The following is a 22,278-nucleotide window of genomic DNA, read 5'->3' on the forward strand; positions in this document are numbered from 1 at the left end:
AACATACGATAACAATATAAGACATGTTGATTGCCTAAGATTATAGTTCATATAGTCAATCATATCTTAAAGGCTATTAATAAGTGTAATTATTAATTACTACATCTCAATAGGGTCACTTGCCCTCGTGCATATCAAATTGCCTAACTGATAGAGAAACAATGTCGGGTCTACTGTAAGCATGTGTATCGCATGCTCTGCGGTCTTTTTCAAGCCCTCAAATATTTTCTCTATACTGGCGATGTGAGTAGGTATAGCCTCATCTTAAAGAGACTATTGAAAAAAAATAAGATACCCTGCATCACTCCAACTCACTCAAACTTATATCTTTAACTTGATTTATGAGACATCAAATGCAGTGTGTCCAAAGTTATGAGGCTGAGGTTTTGTTCCATGTCCAAATTGACACTACTTATATAAGTTTTTAGATGAGTTAATGTTGCAACCAAAATTAGTAAAACTATGATAAGATTTTGCATAAGTTAGAGTTGCCTGCAATACCAGAATAATAGTTCATGAATATAATCATGTTCATATCTAATACATGTCTTGCACACACTTTTCTTTTTATAACGAGAGAAAATATTCATCCAGAACTGGGTCAATTAATGAACCCTCCTTCCTGTGCGGTAAAACTTTGAGTTGAGAACACGGTCAGTCAGCATTATGTGTCCCAAACCTTGATAAAACAACGGCAGCCCCATGGGCCAGCGTGATTCAATCCTGGGCCTTTAGCTTCACATACACACATGCTAAGAGAACTTAAGGTAAAGTGGGTTAACGACGTCCCCATGTCTTCAAACAGTCGTACTGGCTACCGACAAGCAAACACAGCGGGGGATTGGGGGTCATTGCCTCGTTGGTGGAGAGGATAACGCTGTAGCAGTACAGTCTGAGCCTGTTGCTACTTCAGTCTTTTCATACGATGATGGCAGATTATTTACCTACCGATTAACACCTGCAAAATTTGGCACTTTGCTCGTACAACTTTTGCCCTTGGAAATTTTGCCTAATACTCTCTCTCTCTCTCTCTCTCACACACACACACAGCTGTGCTTATCATGTTTACATCTCCTCGTTAATCAATACTGGGCTGTCTTTACAACCATTATCAAATATTGCCATTTAGAACTATGCATTAGCACCGCACGATCATTGAACGGGCTCTCTCTCTCTCTCACACACAGATATATATATATATAAAGGGAGTACTGTTTCGTGCCTACTTCTGCCTACCATAAGCGAACCCAGGTCCTATTGAACGATAGTTGTGTGGTGTTTTTTGATTTAAAAAATATGAATTTTTAAGCCTTAGATATTTATAGTATTTATAAAAATTTTATGCCATCAATTTTCAAACCTCATAAAAACCTACTTGGCCATTGTAATTGGACAATGCAAGAGTCGATTCCCATAATCAAGCATGTAAAACACATTTGCACCATAAGATTAGAGAAAAATATGAAAAAAAACATTTCAAAACCCTATAGTTAGTTTGTGGTAGGAGGCAGCTACCTTCTAATATATATATATATATATATATATATATATATATATATATATATATATATATATATATATATAGAGAGAGAGAGAGAGAGAGAGAGAGAGAGGGTGCTTGAACATTAGATGCTTGTGACACATGCTTGATGAATTTTTCTGCTCTTTCGGTATTTTTTTTTGCAGTTTTGACCTCAGTATCATATGTTTTCGATGAAAAATGATATTTGTAGCCTAAAAAAATTATAAAAATTTTGGACCATTGATTTGTTGAACCTTATAAAAACCACTCATGTGCCGGAATAGAACATTTCAAGAGCTGATCCCTATAAAATCAATTACATAGATAACATCTGTATGGTCAGAATTTAAAAATGAAATGAGAAAAAACCTCAAAAACCCATCAAACATGAATATGAAGCACCTAAGTTATACTCTCTCTCTCTCTCTCTATATATATATATATATATATATATATATATAGCTGCTAATTATTTTTCTTGCTAAGCGGGCTTTCAAATAGTTTTTCATGTTTTCGTTAAATCTGACATGTGTTCAACATGCTTGATTTTTTTAATATCGACCCTTTATTTTTTTTTAATATTTAAGGATTAAAAAATCATATTTTTTTTATCGAAACAACATGGCCTAAATATTGTTTCTTAGTAAACCGATCATTATAGATACATATGTACGATTATATTTAAGTAATATATGAAAAAAACTTTCAAAAGTGGTTAGCAGTTACCACCTTCACTATACCTTTCTAGCTAGAATAAGTAAAAAAAAAAAATGCTCATTCTTGAACTTCCCTCAATCTTAGGGCAAGAATTACTAATATCAATTGATAACACCTATTCATTCTTTTACTACATAAACGTGCTTAATACACTTGCTTCTTCAATAAAAATCTCAAATCAGTGAGAAAATTTAAATTAAAAAACTTAAGATGACACACTGATATATCTCTTTCTTTAAAGAAGAATAGAAAGGCAGTTAATGCATTGTACAATGGTGCGGGCAAAGGGGGTAAGCTCACTAAGTTTTACGTTTGTCGTTAAGTAGAAGAGGCTGAGCTAAGTCTATGATCCTGATGGCGGTGTAAGAAAAAAAATACAGAGTGACATAAAGGAGGAGAACCGGTGGAGAGCAAAGCTCCATCCTCGTCCTCATCTTCGGCATCCACCCTCATTCTACCCGTGATGACGTGGCGAAGAGCAAAAAGAGGTGGGAAATTGTGCTTCCTTTATAAAAAGAATTTATTATTTTCATGGGGGTGTATATTGAATGTATTTAAATATTTTAGTGGAGAGCGTGATGTGATATGTTTTTTAACATATTTCTTTATTCCCCTTCCAAGCAAATCCGTAGACAGTCAAATGCCCACAACTATTTACTAACTTTTAAATAAAAAAATAAACAAATTTTCAGATGATACTTAAAAAAGGCCACCGCCTCTCTCTCTCATATAGTCAAGGGAAGCGACAAAAGTACAAGCTCATGTTGGTCGAAAAAGAGCTTAACTCATTTCATAAAATAACAAGCATATTTCGGTAATATTGATTTTTACGTGCACCGTGGGCGTACGCAGAAATTAACCGCAAGGGATGGGGATAACATGGAAGCTCATGGAGAGAGAGAGAGAGAACGTTTACGTAATTGTTCTAAAAAGCAGGGGCCATTTAAAATTTGAAACCTGTAAAATCCCTCTAGAAAAGTAGGTATAGGAAAGGACAGCTCCTTGTAAACCCCACTCTCTCTCTCTCTCTTTCTTTTGTGTGGTATTGAGCTGCTGTATACTGTATTTTCTTTCTTCCCATCTTTTTCATTCATTTGCTTTGGTGGGGAGGGAACCAGATGCGCTTGTTTCTGTGAGCGAGCGTGCTGTTGGTTGTCTTTGTTGGGTTATCTTCTTCTTTATTTCTTGTATGTAGACAGAAGAAACAACAGGTTTTTCTCCCTCTGCCTCTCTATCTTCTTTCTCCCTCTTTGTTTCTTTCTCAATCTCTGCGTATTATCTTTGTGTTCTTTTTCTTCCTGAGGGCTTGAAATCATAGGAGTTTGCCATGATTTTATGTGGGTTTCCCCCTTCCTCCTTGTTTCTAGCCTTCCATCTGCTTGCTTCCCTTTTTTGCCCTTTTCCTTGGAGGGTATGTTGTTTTCAAGCATCATTCATTTTCTTCTTTTATTTTCCAGAATTTTCTTTTTGCTTGGTTTTGTTGGTTCTATTAAGCTGAGCCTTTGATGGTGCCTTTGAATTATTTTCCCCAAACCTACTAGAGTTTTCTGGACGATCTTTTGAGGGTTTTCATGGTCATCAGTTCCATATTTTTGTCCACATAAAATTATGGTTTTTGAGTTGCTTGACAGCCTGATCTGCGAGATTCTGATTCTTCAAAGGCCTTTTAGTTTTCTGGTTCTTCTTAGTCTCTTGGTTCTTGTATGTTACTAGATGGGTTTTTTTTCTTGCTTTGTTTACATAAAATAACAGTCTAAAAGCTTCTAGAAGCTTCACTTCGCCTATGTTCTGAACTCTTTCTTTGTTTTGTTGCAGGTGTGATCTTTCTGATCAACTGCCTGGGATGCATGGAGTCTGAGAATAGGCAAAGGAGAAAACCTTTTTCTTTTTCTTCTTTGTGTTTCCCCTCTCTTTCTGGAGTTTCCAGCCGGGCCTGTTGTTCATGGTAGAAGGTTGATGTTGATGATGAGCTAACAGTTTAGGTAGGAATGGTAAGGGAAGGAGGAGGTTCAATTTCTCAGGGAGCAACAAGGTCAAATGAAGGATTTGCCTCACTGAAACAGCATTAGGAAAAGGAGGAAAAGAAAAGAAGAAAAAATAATAGAGGGGAAGGTTTTCTTCAGATGTTATCCATTCAAAACCCTTCAGATCCTCCATGTTCTTCTGAGATTTCAGCAAGAAAGAAGAGAAATAATGAAAGGGCTTCTGATGAACCGTCCCTTCATGAGGCAGATCAGCCGGCCTCAACACATAACCATCTAGAGCTACTCCACTTCTCCATCAGGTAGCCCTCTCTCTCTTTTGCTTTTCCTTTTTCCCCTTCACCCGTATTCTTCTCTTTATTTCCTCTTTTATTTGGTCCTTTTGCCCTTCTCCTCTCTCTTGTACTTTTTTTCGCAAATTTCCTTGGTGTTTTTTTTTGCCTTCGTTAAAAATATACAAGCGATCCACCTTGAACCGTGTATTGAACCTCTTGATCCGGCTCTTGCTGAAACATGGAGGATAGTGTCATGATTTACTTGGTTAAGTAGGACATATGGTACTGTTTGCCTTACTGTCTGTATGTCTGATGGAGTATCAGAAGAAATCTGTCATGAAATCTGTTATTTGCTGCCTTTATTAATGAACCCACTATGATTCCATGTATTATCATATAGAGAAGCCTAGACTCCTTTCATTTTTTGTGTCATCTGGTGGAACATTTTTGGAAAATAAATCCCCGAGAACTTGTTTGACCCATATCTCTTGTATGCGCAATGTTTCTTTTGGTGGGGAGCCTCCATAGTGTTAGTCAAAGATTTGTTTTTGATGTATGCACCTGCATGTACCCCAATCGGTTGAGGAAAATACCTTGAACATGCATTGCTCTAGGGATATCACATGATGGGCTCGTGTAATTTTTGGTATGAAGGTAAAACGCCTTTATTTCACGCCCTTAAACCGAAATCTCGTTTGGATTACAGAGACTATGTCTGTATAGCAAGGAACAAGGATATAAGGCAGAACTGGCCATTTCCTCATCCCTACCTGCAAGTCTGCCTTGATCATGGAGTGAAAGACATCCTTCCACCCTTCGAACCTCCCGATTCCTTCAAGCCTTGGTACCTCTTCAACTGCGAGCCCCGGTTGGATGCTCATGAAACAAAGGCTACTGACTTGTTGCATGATGGATCCGGTGATGGCCGATGCCCGTTCCCTGTGTGCATAGATGAAGTTGGTGATAGTGGCAATCCGGAAGATTGCAGAAGCTCAAAGAAACTGTCTTCGGTGTCTCTCTTCGAGGCTCACCGGGAAGGAGTTGATACCGAGTCGACAATAACCAGTGAGAATCTTGTGAGGGAAAGGTTACTGCCACCCAAGAAATGTCGATACCCAGCCTCTGATAGGGATGGTAGCAAAGAAACATCTGTAGTCGGCGTCCATCGGTCTGCACCGTCCTTTTCGAAGAACCAAGAGATTCACAAAGACCTGTTGGAGGAGGAAGATCATCATCTGAAAGCAGCACCAAGGAGTGAGGATCAAAGCTCTGTGACTGGAAGTAAAGAGGAGTGCTCGGAGATCAAACCCGAGTCTAGCAGAAGTGAAGTTCTTGGATCGAATTTGAGCACTTTGGTGGACCCCATGGCTTCTAAGGTGTGCCCTGTTTGCAGGGAGTTCTCATCAACATCGAATACTACTTTGAATGCTCATATTGATCAATGCCTAGCAATGGGTTCAACCACCCAAATGCCCGATGGCGTCAACAAAAGAAAGTTCAAGGTGAAGCCGAGAAAGGTGAGGACAATGGTTGATATCTATGCAACTGCCAAGCGGCGCACCCTTGAAGAACTTGATCGTATGAACGTCCCAACCTGGTCACTAAATACAGGCTTGATGCCAGTGGCTGGAAAAGATTGCAAATTAAGCAAAAGGCCAAGGCCACCTGAAGTAAACAGTCTCGATGACAATGATTCAGGTGCTGTTTATATTGATTCCAGTGGCACAAAGCTTCGGATTCTGTCACAGTTAACAGAGGATCCTCCTAACTCAAGCAATTCTTCAAAGAGTGAGAGTGATGAAAGGACTCCTCCTACATGCACCAAGATGAGCCTTGGCTCGCACAGTCCCAAAGTTTATAGGTTCAGACCTCAAAGCAAAAAACTGAGCATGCTTACAATCCCTGAAAATAAGGTAAATTTTCTGTCGATCTATCATTTCACCGGTGCAATCTATTTGCTTATCATCCCCTTATGTCTCGTTTCTCAGTTATCTTGGAAGAGTTTCTGCTGCATGTCTACAAAAATGAATAAAATTTGGATGTATATTAAATCTAATTTGTGATAATCCTTTCATCACATTTCTGTTAACTAAGAGTAAGCTGATAACTACAGTGGAAGGCATTATACCCATTTAGGCAGTTACTTCTTACCTGTTTGCATCAAACGACTGATCCTCAACAAATAAAAGTATGTGTTGTAGCTATTACTTCCAATGGGTGGCTGTATCATAGGAATGATCATCCTTTAGTTTCAGAAGAATTCTTGGGCCAGGAGATTGGGTGGATGGGGGACTTTGAAGAAGTGCCTCGATGCACCACGATACTACAACTCCTTTTATACAATTATGAACTCAACGGAACTTTCTCGATTTCAATGTAGCTTCTCCTTTTGGAGATGACGTAACAAACTACACAAGCCTCCCAACAAAGCCGACATAAATCCTATCCAAATGTGAAAAATAAAACAGTCTCATTATGGTGGTATGCCAGCTGCCCGTTCTAAAACTTCTAATTCCAATCTTAGCATCTCGCTCCACAAATGGATTTGAATGTATAGCTACTTCGGTCGTTCTTGTTGTTTTGGAAAGAAAGTATCTTAATTCCCGGAGCATGGTCAACCATGAATTCTTATATTGTTACCCATGGTATTGATCCGACCTCTCTTTCCAAATTAGTCTGTTTCTCATGCTCATTCTTGTTTTAAGCCATTTTTCTTTCAATTCATTGGCAAATCTGACTATTTGTAGTTTCCTATTAAGGCGGTCTATCCTCTTGTTTTTTTTTCCGCTTTGTGTTAACAGCTCACATTATTCAAATCTTATAATACGGGTAGTGATTGTCAGATGTAGCATGTCTGTCATGAAGGGAGAAAAATGTGTGGATGTTGGATATCATAATAATTATGCATGTTGCTGCCTTGGTTCTCTCGCACGAACAATGTTGCCTATTTTTATCGATTTCAGTGTGTTTTCATGACACCAACTTTTATCACTTATTGTAACATATCTCCTTGCCTTGTGTAATTGATGAATTCTAGAATAGTACTAATTTTATTGGGATTTTTTATGTTAGTAACATGAAAATCTGTGGATAATAGTGATGTGATTCGCAGCCACTTCGAAATCTGTCATCATAAACTTCTGGTTTGATAAGTTTAACACATCATGATGCGATACCTTAAAATTTTACTTCAAATGATGATATTTTCCTGATTGATGCTAAAGTCTTGCTACTTCTCTTTGTGAATCTAAAAACATTGTTTGCGAGCAGGATAATTCATCTGAAGGTTGTCAGACATATGGTAATGAACGGAAGAAAAGGAGAACTTCTCAACATGAGGAGACTCATGAGAAAGCAAGATTGCCTGAGCCCCTAAAGCAGTGGGTTAGTTCCAAACGCACAGGAGTGTCCAGAAAATCCATTCTCAACGATGGACAGCAGGATCTTGCTGAGGACAATACTGTGCAGGATAGTGATTTCACTACAGGTAATGGTTGCAACTCCAATTCACCTGGTTTGATGGAAAACCTTGTCCCTTCACCAAGTAAACAAGCACAGACTCATGGAGATACTGTCAAGGTTACTAAAAATGTAGGAAAGATCTTGGAGAAACAATCCAGTAAAATTTTATATCCGATGACTGGCAAGAAGTTTTTGTCTTTAGGGAAGAAATTTTTTGGTAAAAGATCTGGTATACCTCAGAGAATTTACAGGTGTAAGGATTTTAGAAAATCAGTTCCTGGGGATTGTCAAAAAGATATATCTAGTGTTGAAACTAGTGAACAAATAGAACAAGAGGGTGATACAGACAACAGATGCAGTAGGATATGTGATCTGATTGACTCGTGTTATTTTCAAACTGCAAAGAAAAATCGTAGCTTGGACTGCACAGGGGATTCTTTTGAGACTGAAAGTAGCAAGTTTGTTGACTATGGTGGTGTTAGTAAAAATAGTGAGCTAGATTTTGTCGAGAAATCTAATGACAAAGATACACCATTGGATGAGGAAATCTTGGCTCCTCATAAGACACAAGCTGACCACAATTTCCATGGAGATGAACTAGTTGTGGATTTTGATGTTGGAAATGAACCTAACAGCCAGCAACCTGGAACTAGGGAAATTACATCGAGTCTGGAAAAATCATTCTCTTCTGTAAATACAGCTTCTGGAGATCCCACAAAATTTTCAGTCTCTGGATATCCAAGAAATGTTTCAGCTAAACTCCTACCTTCAGATGGAGGCTCTCAGCACATAGAATCTGGTGTAGAAGCTCGAGTAGAATCAACTGTATCTGGGTCGTGTGGAGAAGATAGTTCTTTCAACAGTCGAATCATCAATGTGGCAGCCTGTCCGAAAGCTCTAACAGTGGATGATAAGATTGATGATGAACGTGAGGATTATGTTCAGGAATTTCAGGCTTTTGTGTCTCAAGTTAATACTTCTGCAAGCCAAGGGGAAGGAATAAACATTCCACCCTTTAGAGGAAGTGTAACTAGTGATGCACATCTGGAAAAACCAACTGTTAGATATAATGGTCGAGTGATGCCAGACTGTTCAAATCTTGTTGGTTCTCAACATCAGCACAATAGATATCCAGCACAGATATCTCCTGCCTCCAGTAGATCAACGACTGTAAAGAAGCCCTTGTGCAAAATTTTGCAGCCGGGATTTTTTTCTGAACCTTCTAAAGTGCTAGATAAATTGAACTTGAGGCCATCATGCCACCATTCTGAATCCACAAGTAAAAGCAATGGTCAGTTTGTCCAAGTTTACCAACCGGCACCACCAAAAAGCATGACAGGACAGACCATTAGTTCAGCTCTGTCTTTAGAAGCATCAAAGGAATTTATGGATGCTCAACCTTGCTGTTGCAAGGGAAAATATTGCAAGGGTCCTGCAATCTGTCCAAACCAACAATTCTTGATGCATAGCACGGTTTCGTATGGGGTGCCACCTCATGGTTATATTGGTTCAAGAAATGAACTTCCCTCATCTGCTGGTATTTCAGATTTTACTCCTAAATTGGCAAGCAACTGGCAGCCTGCAATGAGTGATAGAACTGTTAGCTCTGCAGGTTTTGTTCCCACAAAACTGCAGCCAAATGCTCTTGGCAGCTGCGGTTTCACATCTTCCATGGGATCTGATCGTTGTCAAGTTCAGCCCACTACAAATCCTGTTCTACGGTTAATGGGAAAGAACCTCATGGTTGCAAACAAAGAGGAAGTGGAACCTACACTAGTCTCTGGTACTTCTCATGGCAGCGAAGTCAATCATTCTAATACAAAGTACCTGGCACTTCTCGGATTTTCTGGGGCTTATGGCCTCAAGCTGGACCAGTTTTCTTCCAATCAGGCAGTCCAGGATGCTTCCTTGATTTTTGGACAGGATCAGTGCAAACCGATGCAAAATGTAAGTTCAGGCCTTTCAAAATCTCATGGTGATTATGGTAATTCTATGATCCACCAGCTGGCCAACCAGCACAGCAACAACTACTGTGATATTCATGGGGCCGGTCTTTCCAGATTCTGTTTGCAGTCAAGATTTGATGCTAAAACTGTGGCTCAACTTCAGCATAAAAATTTGATTCAAAACTGTGGCTCATTGGTTTCTTCTGACGTTGAAGGCCTTGGGATTGCTCGGAAGCAGTGCAAGGAGGCAATAACACCCTTTGGTGTCAAATCTGCACAAGAGATAATTGTAATTGATGATTCTCCTGAGCCTTGCATGACAGATTCGAGAACTGCTGATGCAGCTTACTGTGAATTCAGATGCCGTCAGTCATCCCATGATGCTGTCCTATGCTCGCCGCATCCAAACCCAAACTGGAACCCAGTGGAAGCCCTATCCTCCTTTCCTGTGAGGCATGATGTGGCTTATGCAGAACTGTCCGTTGGTCCTCGTCTCAGTTTCTTCACATCGTGCCCTGGTGCAGATGTTAACTCGGTGATAAGGCCTGGGAACCCCGAAAGTTCTGGAATTTTTGGGAAAAATCCTTTTGTTCTGCCATCAGTTGCGACAGCTCAGCTGAACCCAGCACATTGTAATTCACAAAGGTTGCTGTAGTCTGCTGCTCATGTCCTTACCATTGCCAGGTTTTCATGCTGTTGAGAATAACTTCCATATTGGTAGCCTGTACTGTTTCATCTAATCATGTTTGGAAGGTAAATGAACACCAGAACCGGAACTGATGCGTTCAAGCATTTCTAAGGACCTTTTATGTATTCCTGGCATGTAATTTGGCAGAATGATGTGCAGCATTTTCTTCGGGGCTTGTTGGTTCGTGCTCTGATAGCATAAAATCGGCCCAGATAAAGAGTTCTTTTGACATAAACAGAAGCAAAAACACAAATGATCTTATAAGTGCTGTCTGAGAGCTGCAGGCTTAAGCCTCATATGTATTACTTTTCAATACCAAATAATTTGAAGCTCTTTGACAATGAAATCTTGATAATGTTGTTTAATATCCTCCTTTTGTTCTTTTTAATACGATGGAGGATAGGTTCTATTCGTCTTAGCAATCAATTTTCCTGCATATGAATGAAAGGAAGCGTTTGGGACACCTCAAATCGTCGTATCTTGGCAACCTTTGAATCATAATCTGCCTTCTGTATTGTTTTCTTTGTGAGTATTGTTTATTGACGTTTAATCAACCATTATGAATGAAAAGAAGCGTGAGCGTAATTCACCGAGTCCATGGAAGAATGGTGAAACTGGCTGCACCCATGATTCCCTGCATTTTCTTTTTATAAAATCAAGTTACAGGTGAAGAATCTAAAGCCCCAAATAGGGAAATAATCAAAATAATCAAAGAATCTAAAGCGTGGGCGTAATTCACTCTGCTCAGGCATCTCTCGATTGTCAAAAATGGCAACACAGGCCAACAGCAGATCCAACAACCGTGCACCTCTCAAAAAACACGAAATGGATTACTTTTAATATGTTGCCTTGCTGAAAGTGAAAAAAATCAATAAATAAAATAAATTTTAAGACTTTCAGACTCCAGTTTCAACTCTCAGCTACAATTTACAAACGAGAACATTGAAGGAAAACGGATATTTAGAGGAAAACAGAAACAAAGAAAATGCATATTGAAAAAGACTGGACTGCAACTTTGGCAATGGTGATACCACCGCGGGGTCGCCCGCGTAGCCAGCGGGGTGGTTGTGAGGGTGCTGAGATGAAGCCATCTGATCAAAACACCGCTGGCGCATGAGCATCTCCATAGCTTTCAGAGATAGGTCACGTAAGTCCAAGTGGTTGTGGGGTACCACCCGGGGGTTTTTTTCTCATCATTTAAAAAAAAAAAAAACTTTGCCGATGAGGCGGAATGCGCGCAACCAGTATTACACGGGATTACTGTGGAGTTCACAAGCCGTGGCAGTTGCAGCCGTCTTCAAAGGTGGGCACACTTTCTAATCTCGATGGCTCCACGTGGTTGCGTCTTAAAAAGAAACAGAAGGAAAACAGCATCGATCGATCGACCATGGCGTTTGTCACCCATACACAACATCTGCAGCTTTTTCGAGCACTATGAGATCCCATCTGAAAGCGATATGGATATCCTCTCTCTCTCTCTCTGCAGGGGTGACGTAAGAAAGAGTGGGGGATGCTGGAGAGGCCGTCCGCTGCCAGCTGAAAGCTGTCCTCCCTCCTCGTTGGTGGTGATAACGTTTGAAAACGAAGAACTAGCCGTTGTGATTGGGGGGTTGCATGGTGGGGTTTAGCAAACCGTGCGGACACTGCAGCACTAGTGCCACTGTGCATGGTGGGGAACGAAAATAAAGACGGACGGACGGCATTAGAGATATCACTTGGGTTGGGTCTGTGATGGTTGAGTTGGACCCAGAGCAGTGTCTTGTAGCTTCAGTGTGGCCCCCAACAGTTATCATCCATGTCAGCATGGTTGCACTCCCCCAACACCAAAAGCCCATTTTCTGAAAAATAAAAGGAACAGTTTATAATCACGGTGAGTATGCTTCCGTACATCCATCGGGTTGCGCATGACGGTGGTCTCTCTCTCTCTGAAATTTAAAAATCAAAGTGCACCTCTTTTGGTGGAGGGGTGATTGCTAAAGCCAGTGGGTTTGAAGTTCTAACTTTGAACAAATTGACTATTTATATATATACCTATATATTAGGTGGTACTTGCCTACCATTGTTCTGACCTACCACTAGCTTACTGGGTTTTAAAGTATTTTCTAATGTTTTTCTTGAATCAGACGGTACAGATGTGTTTTACATGCTTGATTTTATAAGAATAAACTTTTGGATCGTCAGGTTTTTATAAGTTAAAAATTGAATGTTTAAGATTTTTATAAATATTAAACTATTAAAAATTTATTTTTATCAAATCATGCCGAACAGATCTACGGGTCAGATTTACAAAAAAAAAACAACCCCCAGACACCCATTAACACACGATAGGTTGGCCATAAGTCAGAAAAGTGGTAAGCAGCTACCATTTTTTCTTATATATATATATATATATATATATCGAGAGAGAGAGAGAGAGTGGAGGTCTGTTCAAACCAAAGAAGCTGCCTTCATATGTCAGTTGTAGATGTGTTTTTTTTTAAATCTGACCAAACTAATGTGAACCCCATGGTTTATAACCTAAAAACTAACCTTTAGTTAAAAAAAAATGAGTGAATAAAATAGATTTTAAAATGATCAAGAATACAAATGGTTTATACAGTTCCCATAAACATTGGTCTTTGGTCATCTCTCCCTCTCCTGTCTTTTATAAGGAGAAGTGGAAGGGGCAACCAAGCTGATTCCACGTGCATAATGGGCCGGCGCCCTAGGCCTTTTGTGGGACCTATTCTTTAGGACCGTAGAATCCTGAGTCTTAGTTTACATGTAGATTGCAATAAAATAAGCAAAGCAACTTTTTATGGCTGCAAGCCTGCAAGGGCTTTTAACGTCAATGATGTGGAACAATCGCTCACTACCTAGCTACCAGGAATATTAATCCCGTAACATAAGGGTGAAAAAAAGATGCATGTCATGATACTTTGAAATCTGCCAGTTACTTCTCCAAAATCTTCTATATTCTATATTTCTTATCCATTTCTCTCTCAGTATTACAAAGATTTAGGGCATGTCCGAACCTGAGAAAGTGATTCTAGAACATGAGATTTCAGGCAGTTCTGATTAGAAATCACAGCAACCCGTGAGATTCTCGGATTTGGAATGAGAAAGATTTGAAATCATTCTGATTCCAAATCCCGTGGGAGTTGAGGCACCTGAACGTACCCTTAGTAATCAAAAGAGTTGGCCACCAGCTCTTATTATCATTCCTTCTCAGGCTTATTAGAGTTGCAAATAGTTCTTGGATTCCCTTGAAATACTAATTGGTGCAAAAGGTTAATATGGTGTAAACCTATCTTGCGAATTCGATGAATTATTCTTGTAACGCGAATTCGGTATGATTATTCTTGTAACTGGTCGGGGTCTGCCCAACCGCAGTTAGACTATTGAACGAGAAAAAAAAACTATCTACCAACCAAAATGGACAGCTCGGTTTTTTGTCAGTCCCATATTTTGAGATCAAACATGCCCCGTAAGGTGGCATTTGATTGTGCGGACAGTAGTGTTTACTGCTAACTGAGCCTCACGTGGCCAATGGGAACAATTGGCACGTGGGATGCGCAGAACACCTTTTAGGTGTCTCATAATGTTAACAGTGGTGTCCGGAACACTTAAGACAAGAACCAATAAAAAAAAAACAGAGATGTATTCCGACTCAACATGTCCAGGACAACTTTATGCCCCGCCAGTAGTGTTCAGACAAGATTTCTCTACACAATCCTGTCCACCCAATCACACTAGGGATGCAAACAACTTGGATCCGGAATAGCTAACACTACAAGAAATCTTTGGATTAGCGATGGTCGTAATCCATCGTTAATTCGTCACAAATCTGTCGCTGAACAATTTAGCAATGGGTTAGCGACGGATAACTTTCATCGCAATTTCCTAGTCACTAATTAGCGACGAAAAATATTTGTCGTTACTTTCATCGCTAATTTACGACGAATTAGCGAATGCCATGATTCATCGCAAGGCCTTCGTTAATCTGCAAAGATTTGGTTTTGCGACAAATACATATCCATCGCTACATGAGCGATGAAATTAGTGACAGATTACAATCCGTTGTAAAACATCAGCCGATTCAGTTTTCCGACAGATAAATATCAGTCCCTAATTCGTCGCTAAATTGGAGGTCAATACTAATATCCATCGCTAATCCATCGCAAAAAAAAAAAATTTGTTTGAAATATAAATATCGAGATTTTTTTTTTGTTATACAATTTATATATCCTATGTATAAAAAACAAAGTACACATAAAAAATACATATACAAAGCAGTTGAAACAAATTTAACACAAGATACAAGGTGACAAAATTTATCGATCCACTATAATCCTCGCCAAGTTCTAATTATTTACAAGTAAACATTTACAAAGAGTTTTTTTTTGAAACAAAAAGAATGTACAACAAATTCAACACATGAATCTAATCATCGCCAAGATTCTAAGCATCATCTTCTTCATTGTCTCGATCTGCCCCTTCATCCATGCCTCCATCAACTTCTCTACACTGATTATCTCCAGCATCCTACAAGAGAAAAGAAAGGTTAGCATTGATAAACAAAATATAATGAAATAAATTATATGCAATGCACCTAATGTAAGACAATCAAAGTAACATGAATGAATTACACATAGACTAGCTAGCAATAAAGTGAATGACATTAATAAAATTCGGATATGTGTTCTAAGGCTGCCAGAAAAAAATTCATAGTGATTCAATCATGCATGTGTTCTAAGGTTGTCAAAAAAATATCATAGTGATTCAAGCATGCATATATGTGTTATAAGGCTGTCAAATAAATATGTTCTGTATCACAATCATGCTTATATGTGTTCTAATGTTGTCAAAAGATTCTCATAGTGATTCAATTATGCATATATATGTTCTAAGGTTGTTAAAAACTTTCATAGTGATTCAAGCATGCATATATGTGTTCTAAGGCAGTCAAATAATTTTATAGTGATGAAAACATGCTTATATATGTGTTCTAAGGTTGTTAAAAAATGTTCATAGTGATTCAATCATGTATATATATGTGTTCTAATATTGTCAAAAAACTTTCATAGTGATTCAATCATGCATATATGTGTTATAAGGTGGTAAAAAAACTTTCATAGTGATGGAATCATGCTTATATGTGTTCTAATGTTGTCAAAAAACTTTTATAGTGATTCAATCATGCATATATGTGTTATAAGGAAGTCAAAAACTTTCATAGTGATGAAATCATGCTTATATGTGTTCTAATGTTGTAAAAAAACTCTCATAGTGCTTCAAGCATGCATATTTGTGTTCTAAGGTTGTCAAAAACTTTCATAGTGATGAAATCATGCTTATATGTGTTCTAATGTTGTAAAAAAACTATCATAGTGATTCAATCATGCATATATGTGTTCAAAGGTTGTCAAAAAACTTTCATAGTGATTCAATCATGCATATATGTGTTATAAGGCAGTCAAAAAACTTTCATAGTGATGGAATCATGTTTATATGTATTCTAATGTTGTCAAAAAACTTTCATAGTGATTCAATCATGCATGTATGTGTTATAAGGCAGTCAAAACTTTCATAGTAATTAAATCATGCTTATATGTGTTCTATTGTTATAAAAAAACTCTCATAGTGTTTTAATCAAGCATATATGTGTTCTAATATTGTTAAAAAACTTTCATAGTGATTTAATCATGCATATATGTGTTATAAGGCAGTCAAAAACTTTCATAGTGATGAAATCATGCTTATATGTGTTCTATTGTTGTCAAAAAGCTCATAATGCTTCAATCAAGCATATATGTGTTCTAATATTGTTAAAAAACTATCATAGTGATTCAAGCATGCATATATGTATTCTAAGGTTGTCAAAAACTTTCATAGTGATGAAATCATGCTTATATATGTGTTCTAATGTTGTCAAAAAACTCTCACAATGCTTCAATCAAGCATATATGTGTTCTAAGGTTGTCAAAAAACTCTCGTAGTGATTCAAGCATGCATATATGTGTTTTAAGGTTATCAAAAAACTCTCATAGTGATAAAATCATGCTTGTATGTGTTCTAATGTTGTAAAAAAACTCTCATAGTGATTCAATCATGCATATATGTGTTCAAAGGTGCACAACTCATTACGGACATGAAACTTTCATACCTGACAGGCACCTGCAGACGAAGTTCTCTGTCTCAAAAAATACTGCACAACTCATTACGGACAATGTCAAAAATTGCTTCATGTAAATAGTCACGCAGTGTGTCCTTAACAAGCTGGCGGACACCATCCCAAGAATTAATCGGGTCAATCAGACGCTTGGAGTTGATGCTGGTGGGAGAACTCTGAGAGCCTTGGCTGGAGGAGGCAACGACTGGTGTGGTGTTCATATTACTCTCAAACTCGAACACATGACCCTTTTTAGGTTCACCGGTTGCAGTCACTCATGCCGCAGGATCAAAAGGCGGATACTGAGTGAAGTTATTGTCATATCGCTCTACCATATGTTGCTCGTATAACTCCTACAAAGTAATGATTACAGTATGGATTAATAATTAAGAATTATAATGTTCATGGTAACTTATATATTACAATGTTTATTAATACAATAAATACATACCGTTGTCGCTCTCACCTTCTATGATATGAAGTCTCCCATGCTCTTTCGTTTATGTGTTTCAACAAACACATCCTTGTAAGGCACAATGCTTCCTTTTTCTGCTTCCTGTGAGGTTAAATAATAAAAAAATCATTTAAAAAGTATGCAACAATACTTATAAATTTGAAAATATACATTAATGAGTTATCATTTTCTTCAGGTGGCTCCCAAAAGTCCTAAATCCACCTATGTGTAGATGGACATCGAGCATCTTTGTTCAGTTTTGTGCAGCCTTTGTTGAACGATTTTGAAATTCATGCCCCACTTACTTATCGCACATTGCATCTAAAAAATCTGACCTGATAGTAGGAAGGTCATGGCCCTTACACTGTAGTGGATCATCTATCCCACCAGATGCTTTTATTGTTGCAGTCTTCATATTGTGCAGCATGTCTGCAAATCGACTAGAAGCCACCTTCTGCCATACCCACCTCGCGTCCTGCTCCTCCATCGAAGTCGCAAAGTGATTTGAAGCCTATAAATAATTTCAGAAAGTTAGTAGACATGACTATAACAAAAAATTAAATATGAAATATATTAGCTATAATAAATGATTCTATACCATGAATGAGGATCATAATCTGTTCAGCACCTCCTTCAGGTACTCTTTTTATTGAGCGACCAATCTTGAAAGATGCTGAACTAGTGACTGCCTAATTTCTCGTATTACTTTTTGTAGCTCGAACCTTGTGCTGCACATGAATTGATACATATTAACTATCGATATACACTATTTATAAGATAAGTATTGGATAAGTAAAAATAAAATATACGGTTGATTATCGATATACACTATTTGAATGAGTTGTCGTGTGTCAGACTGAGAAGACCCTGCATCCGGTATTGTCTCATGATGTCTATGAATAGCTGATGTAGGTGGGTCATGTGCAGGTGAAACATCATCTATAGAAAAATGAGTTAAAAATTCACACAATGCACATTTAAATAAATCAAGTATATAATTAGTTAAATGATATACTTATCGAAGCAGCCCATGAAGATGAAGGTTGAGATTGACTACCACTGAGTGCTTGACCACTGTGACCTCCATGAACTATATTCTAACAAATAAATTTTTTTTTTGGATCAGTTACACAACTCTATATCTTCATGGATACATAATCAAATAAAAAATAACTTCATGCAATACATTCAAACATTGCAATATATTCAAATAATTGCAATACATTCAAATCATTCACATTAAACATTGCAATACATTCAAACATAATGTATGTATTACAAGATGTATTTCACTAGCTCGAGTATGCTTCCTCATCACTTGTTTGACTTTCATATTCTTCTTCTTCTTCCTCCTCATCTTCGTCATCTTCATCATTGGGCGCCCATCTACTTGGTATATCATTTGGATCACATTCTTCTATACGTGTGTTATCGGACATTGGAGATATGACATACATACTATGTACGACATCATGACCATAAGAGAAGTCATACGTATCATCTGATTGATAGTAATCACCCTCTTCAGCAATCTTGTCTTCCTGTAACTGATCATACTCAGAGTATAGTTTAGACTTCACTTTGCAAACTGCCCACCATTCATTTTTATCTGACTTCCTTGTATTCAGATATGAAGTATAGTACCAATGACACTTGAATAAAGTTACCCTATTATTTATACCTAAGTAAGTCAACTCCATTATGTTACGACAATGAAGCCATACATGATACTTCAAGTACAAGGTTTTGATGATGAGCAAGTGGAATCAACTGTGTTTCAGCTAAAGCTATGAAGAAATTGAAGAATTCGATGAAGAATCTTTGAAGACTAGTGTGCAAATGTTTAATTCATTTAGAAAGTCTTAGATTTTTTTAAGAGCCTTACTTAGAGTGTATATTTAGGTTGCATTTTACCTAAAAGTCTTTAGAAAAACTTTTCTAAAAGAACCCCTCATGAAAATCTTTTTATAAAACTCTTTTCTTAAATTTTCGTGTTTATTAGTCGACCAATAGACTTACTAGTCGACTAATCATTTCGTGCCATATTTTCTAAAAAGTCATTTTTGTCAAATTAGTCGACCGAAGGTTTTATCAGTCGACTGGACATAATGTCTGTTTTCTGGAAAATTAGCAATAGTCGACTAACAGTTTTATCAGTCGACTGAACAGAACATGTGTTTTCTGAAAAATTTAGCAGCAATCGACTAATGCTTTTATCAGTCGACCGGACAGAATATTTGTTTTTCAGAAGATTTTAGCAGTAGTCGACTGAAAGGTTTTTCAATCTACTGATGATATTATCAGTCGACTAATTTTTCTCTAGTCGACTAAGTTTCAAAATTTCAGATTTTCAAACGGCTCGATAAAAAAATCAGTCGACCGACGATAACTGTCAGTCCACTAATAACTAACTATTAGTCGACTAACTACTGTTCCAGTCGACTAATTTTGTCATTTTTCCTGAAACTTCAAAAAGGCGTGTCTTTTCATTTTTCAAACGTTTTGATCGTTCAAAATGAATTATTTTGACACCCTTTTTCATACTCTCAACGTATAAAATTTTTTAACTATAAATATGAGTGCATTTTACACTCAAAACAACTCGAATTCAATCAATTTGAGTTATTTACTTCTTGCTTTTCACTCATATTCATTCAAGTATTTGTTTTCTCACTCACTTGATATTTTCACTTCAGTTTTTCACTCAAATCCCTTTGAGAGATAGTGAATTCGTGAGTAGAGTATTTCAACAACCTCAAAAGCCAATTGAGAGATAGAGAAATATTTCTATGTCACGTACTTCGAGCCTCGGCTTGAGTATATCGGCGTACCTTGATTGAAATCAGATGATCTGAACCATAGAGTTAGGATTAAGGTCCTACAAGCCATTTCAAAATATTGCATTTAGAGTCAGCCTTTAGGGAGTACTGTTTGCGCATCCTTGTTTGTGCAGTTGTGATTGTGCGATGTTTTCTTATATTTTTCCTATGTATATCAAACCTTCTTCGAACCATGGGTATATTATTCAAAACTTCCTCTTATTTTCAGAAACCCATGTGTATATTTTTCCTCTACCTACATTCTTTTCTCTTTTGTGTCAAAATTTTCTTCAAAAACCCTGGAAATTTTTTTTAAATTTCCTCAATCTTCCAAAAAATTTCCAGGTTTGTATCTATTCTTCAAGAGTCTATCCATAAGTCCTGCATTCTATCTAATTCTCCTCATTCTTTTTACCCCAGTATCATTCCGATGGCGTCCAATTCCCTCGATGTTGTCTTTCCCAGAGATCATGTCTTCTATAAGATAAAGGACGGATCCCTGGATCTTCGAGTTATCCAAACTCATTCCTTCTTCCCTCGATGGTATTATTCTTGGTTCGCCACCTTCTCATATATGTTTCCAGACCACTTTGTGAAATTCCACTAGAGGGGGGGGGGAATAGTGAAATATAAAAAAGATTGATAATATAAAAATTAAAGGCAATCAGGCACAACACATAAAACACAAGATTTGTACTGGTTCGGTCAAGTTACTGACCTACATCCAGTCCCCAAGCAAAATACTTGAGCCTTTCACTATAAAATTTGAGTTACTGGATAAATAGTACAACACCCTCTTCTTCAGAGGTCTACTTCTCTCAACAGAGAAAGGAAACACCCTCTTTCACAGAGGTCTACTTCTCTCAACAGAGAAGGGATACAGTGAATAACAGAAAGTTACAATACTTCTTATAGAACCTTCAGAATGATATGAATGCACGAATGAAGATTTTCAGAATGTTCTGTTCTTTTCACTCAAATAATTCTCTTTGTCAAAGAGCTATTCTTGACTTTTTCTCTTTATTTTCTCTTTCTTTTTCTATGCTCTCTTTTTCGAATATTGAATAAGAATTTTTCTCGTTGTAAGCTCACATGACTTGTTCAAAATATTATTTTGTTAGTGTATATATAGCCGCAAAAAAATAGTCATTGCCTTTTTGAAATGATTGTCCTTTTGAGATGTGAGATGTCAAGTCATTTCAAAAACAATCTTTGTGTAAAAAGATATGTGTACTATATTGTATTCTCGAAAAGTCTTCTTTCTATAAGTGTAGTATTTGGGATACACTATTCGTTGTAGGATTTTAAATATGATATAATTTGTAAAAGGTCTATTCTCATAATAAATGATTTGTAGTATATTAAACATTGGAGTGTAAGTCATCATGTAGTTTTGTCTTTACTCAATTTAATGATTTGTAGTATATTAGTATTTTTCTTACAATTCGTCACTTCTTTACTTAAATGTATGTACGTACAATAAATGCTTTGTTGAGTACTTTATTTATAAATGGTCATTTCTCAAATACTTTATGAGGTGTTATTTAATGTCTACAGAAAGAATGATGACTTTAAGTAAGTCGACATTCTTGAGTGCATAAAGTGACTAAAGTCTTTTCTAAACATAATATAATATTATTTGTTTTGTTAATTCAAGATAGACGATTTTATATTGTGATTATTCATTTTGCCTTTTTCTTTCATACTTGAAATCATTTGCTTTTATTTCTTTTCAAGTTGCCTTTTTCATAAATGCATGTTATAAGGTACAATTAATGCTTTTGAAATCATGAGCTATTATATCTTGTCAAAATACCTTTTTCATAAATACTTGTAAGAAGGTACAATGATTTCCAAAAAGGTGCTTTTTGAAAAATCGTATCCTTTTATGAAACATATCTTTTTAAAAATAGATGGCTTTGTATGATAAAGCATGTAATATGAAATATGCAATATGCAATATGCAATATGCAATATGCAATATGCAATATGCAATATGCAATATGCATGCTTCTGAAGGTTCTGTTACATATGACTCTAAAGAAGAAAAAAGTCTTCATCTTAAAGTAGCCGATCTCCTTGAATAGTCTTTAAGAGTGTATGGCCCATCAAGCTTTTTTTTTAGAGAGTATGATTCCATTAAGTAATTGTACTTGACCAAGTTGTCTCCATTCTTCTTAGGGGAAATAACCTTGCATCAAATACTCGTTAAATGCATGACAAATCATATCCAGTCATAATATAACATTTTTTATGAAGGCA

The 22,278-nt window shown here is 37.1% G+C and overlaps 1 protein-coding gene across 2 annotated transcripts; it reads left to right on the plus strand.

Annotated features, from left to right (window-relative positions):
* Window positions 1–3,225: 3,225 nt before the first annotated feature.
* On the plus strand, window positions 3,226–10,735 carry LOC149818284 (uncharacterized). 2 transcript variants are annotated; one of them, XM_089984255.1, is made up of 4 exons: window positions 3,226–3,450; window positions 4,055–4,523; window positions 5,203–6,409; window positions 7,767–10,735. In XM_089984255.1, the coding sequence occupies exons 2-4, from the start codon at window positions 4,363–4,365 to the stop codon at window positions 10,557–10,559; spliced, it is 4,161 nt and encodes a 1,386-aa protein (XP_089840381.1). In that variant the 5' UTR covers window positions 3,226–3,450; window positions 4,055–4,362; the 3' UTR covers window positions 10,560–10,735. The 2 variants fall into 2 exon arrangements, with proteins under 2 accessions (XP_089840381.1, XP_089840382.1); XM_089984256.1 differs by lacking the exon at window positions 3,226–3,450 and adding an exon at window positions 3,482–3,650.
* The last annotated feature ends 11,543 nt before the right edge of the window (window positions 10,736–22,278 follow it).

Source organism: Nuphar pumila, chromosome 13 (assembly GCF_984573655.1).
Source record: "Nuphar pumila chromosome 13, dmNupPumi1.hap1.1, whole genome shotgun sequence".
Classification (NCBI taxonomy): domain Eukaryota; kingdom Viridiplantae; phylum Streptophyta; class Magnoliopsida; order Nymphaeales; family Nymphaeaceae; genus Nuphar; species Nuphar pumila.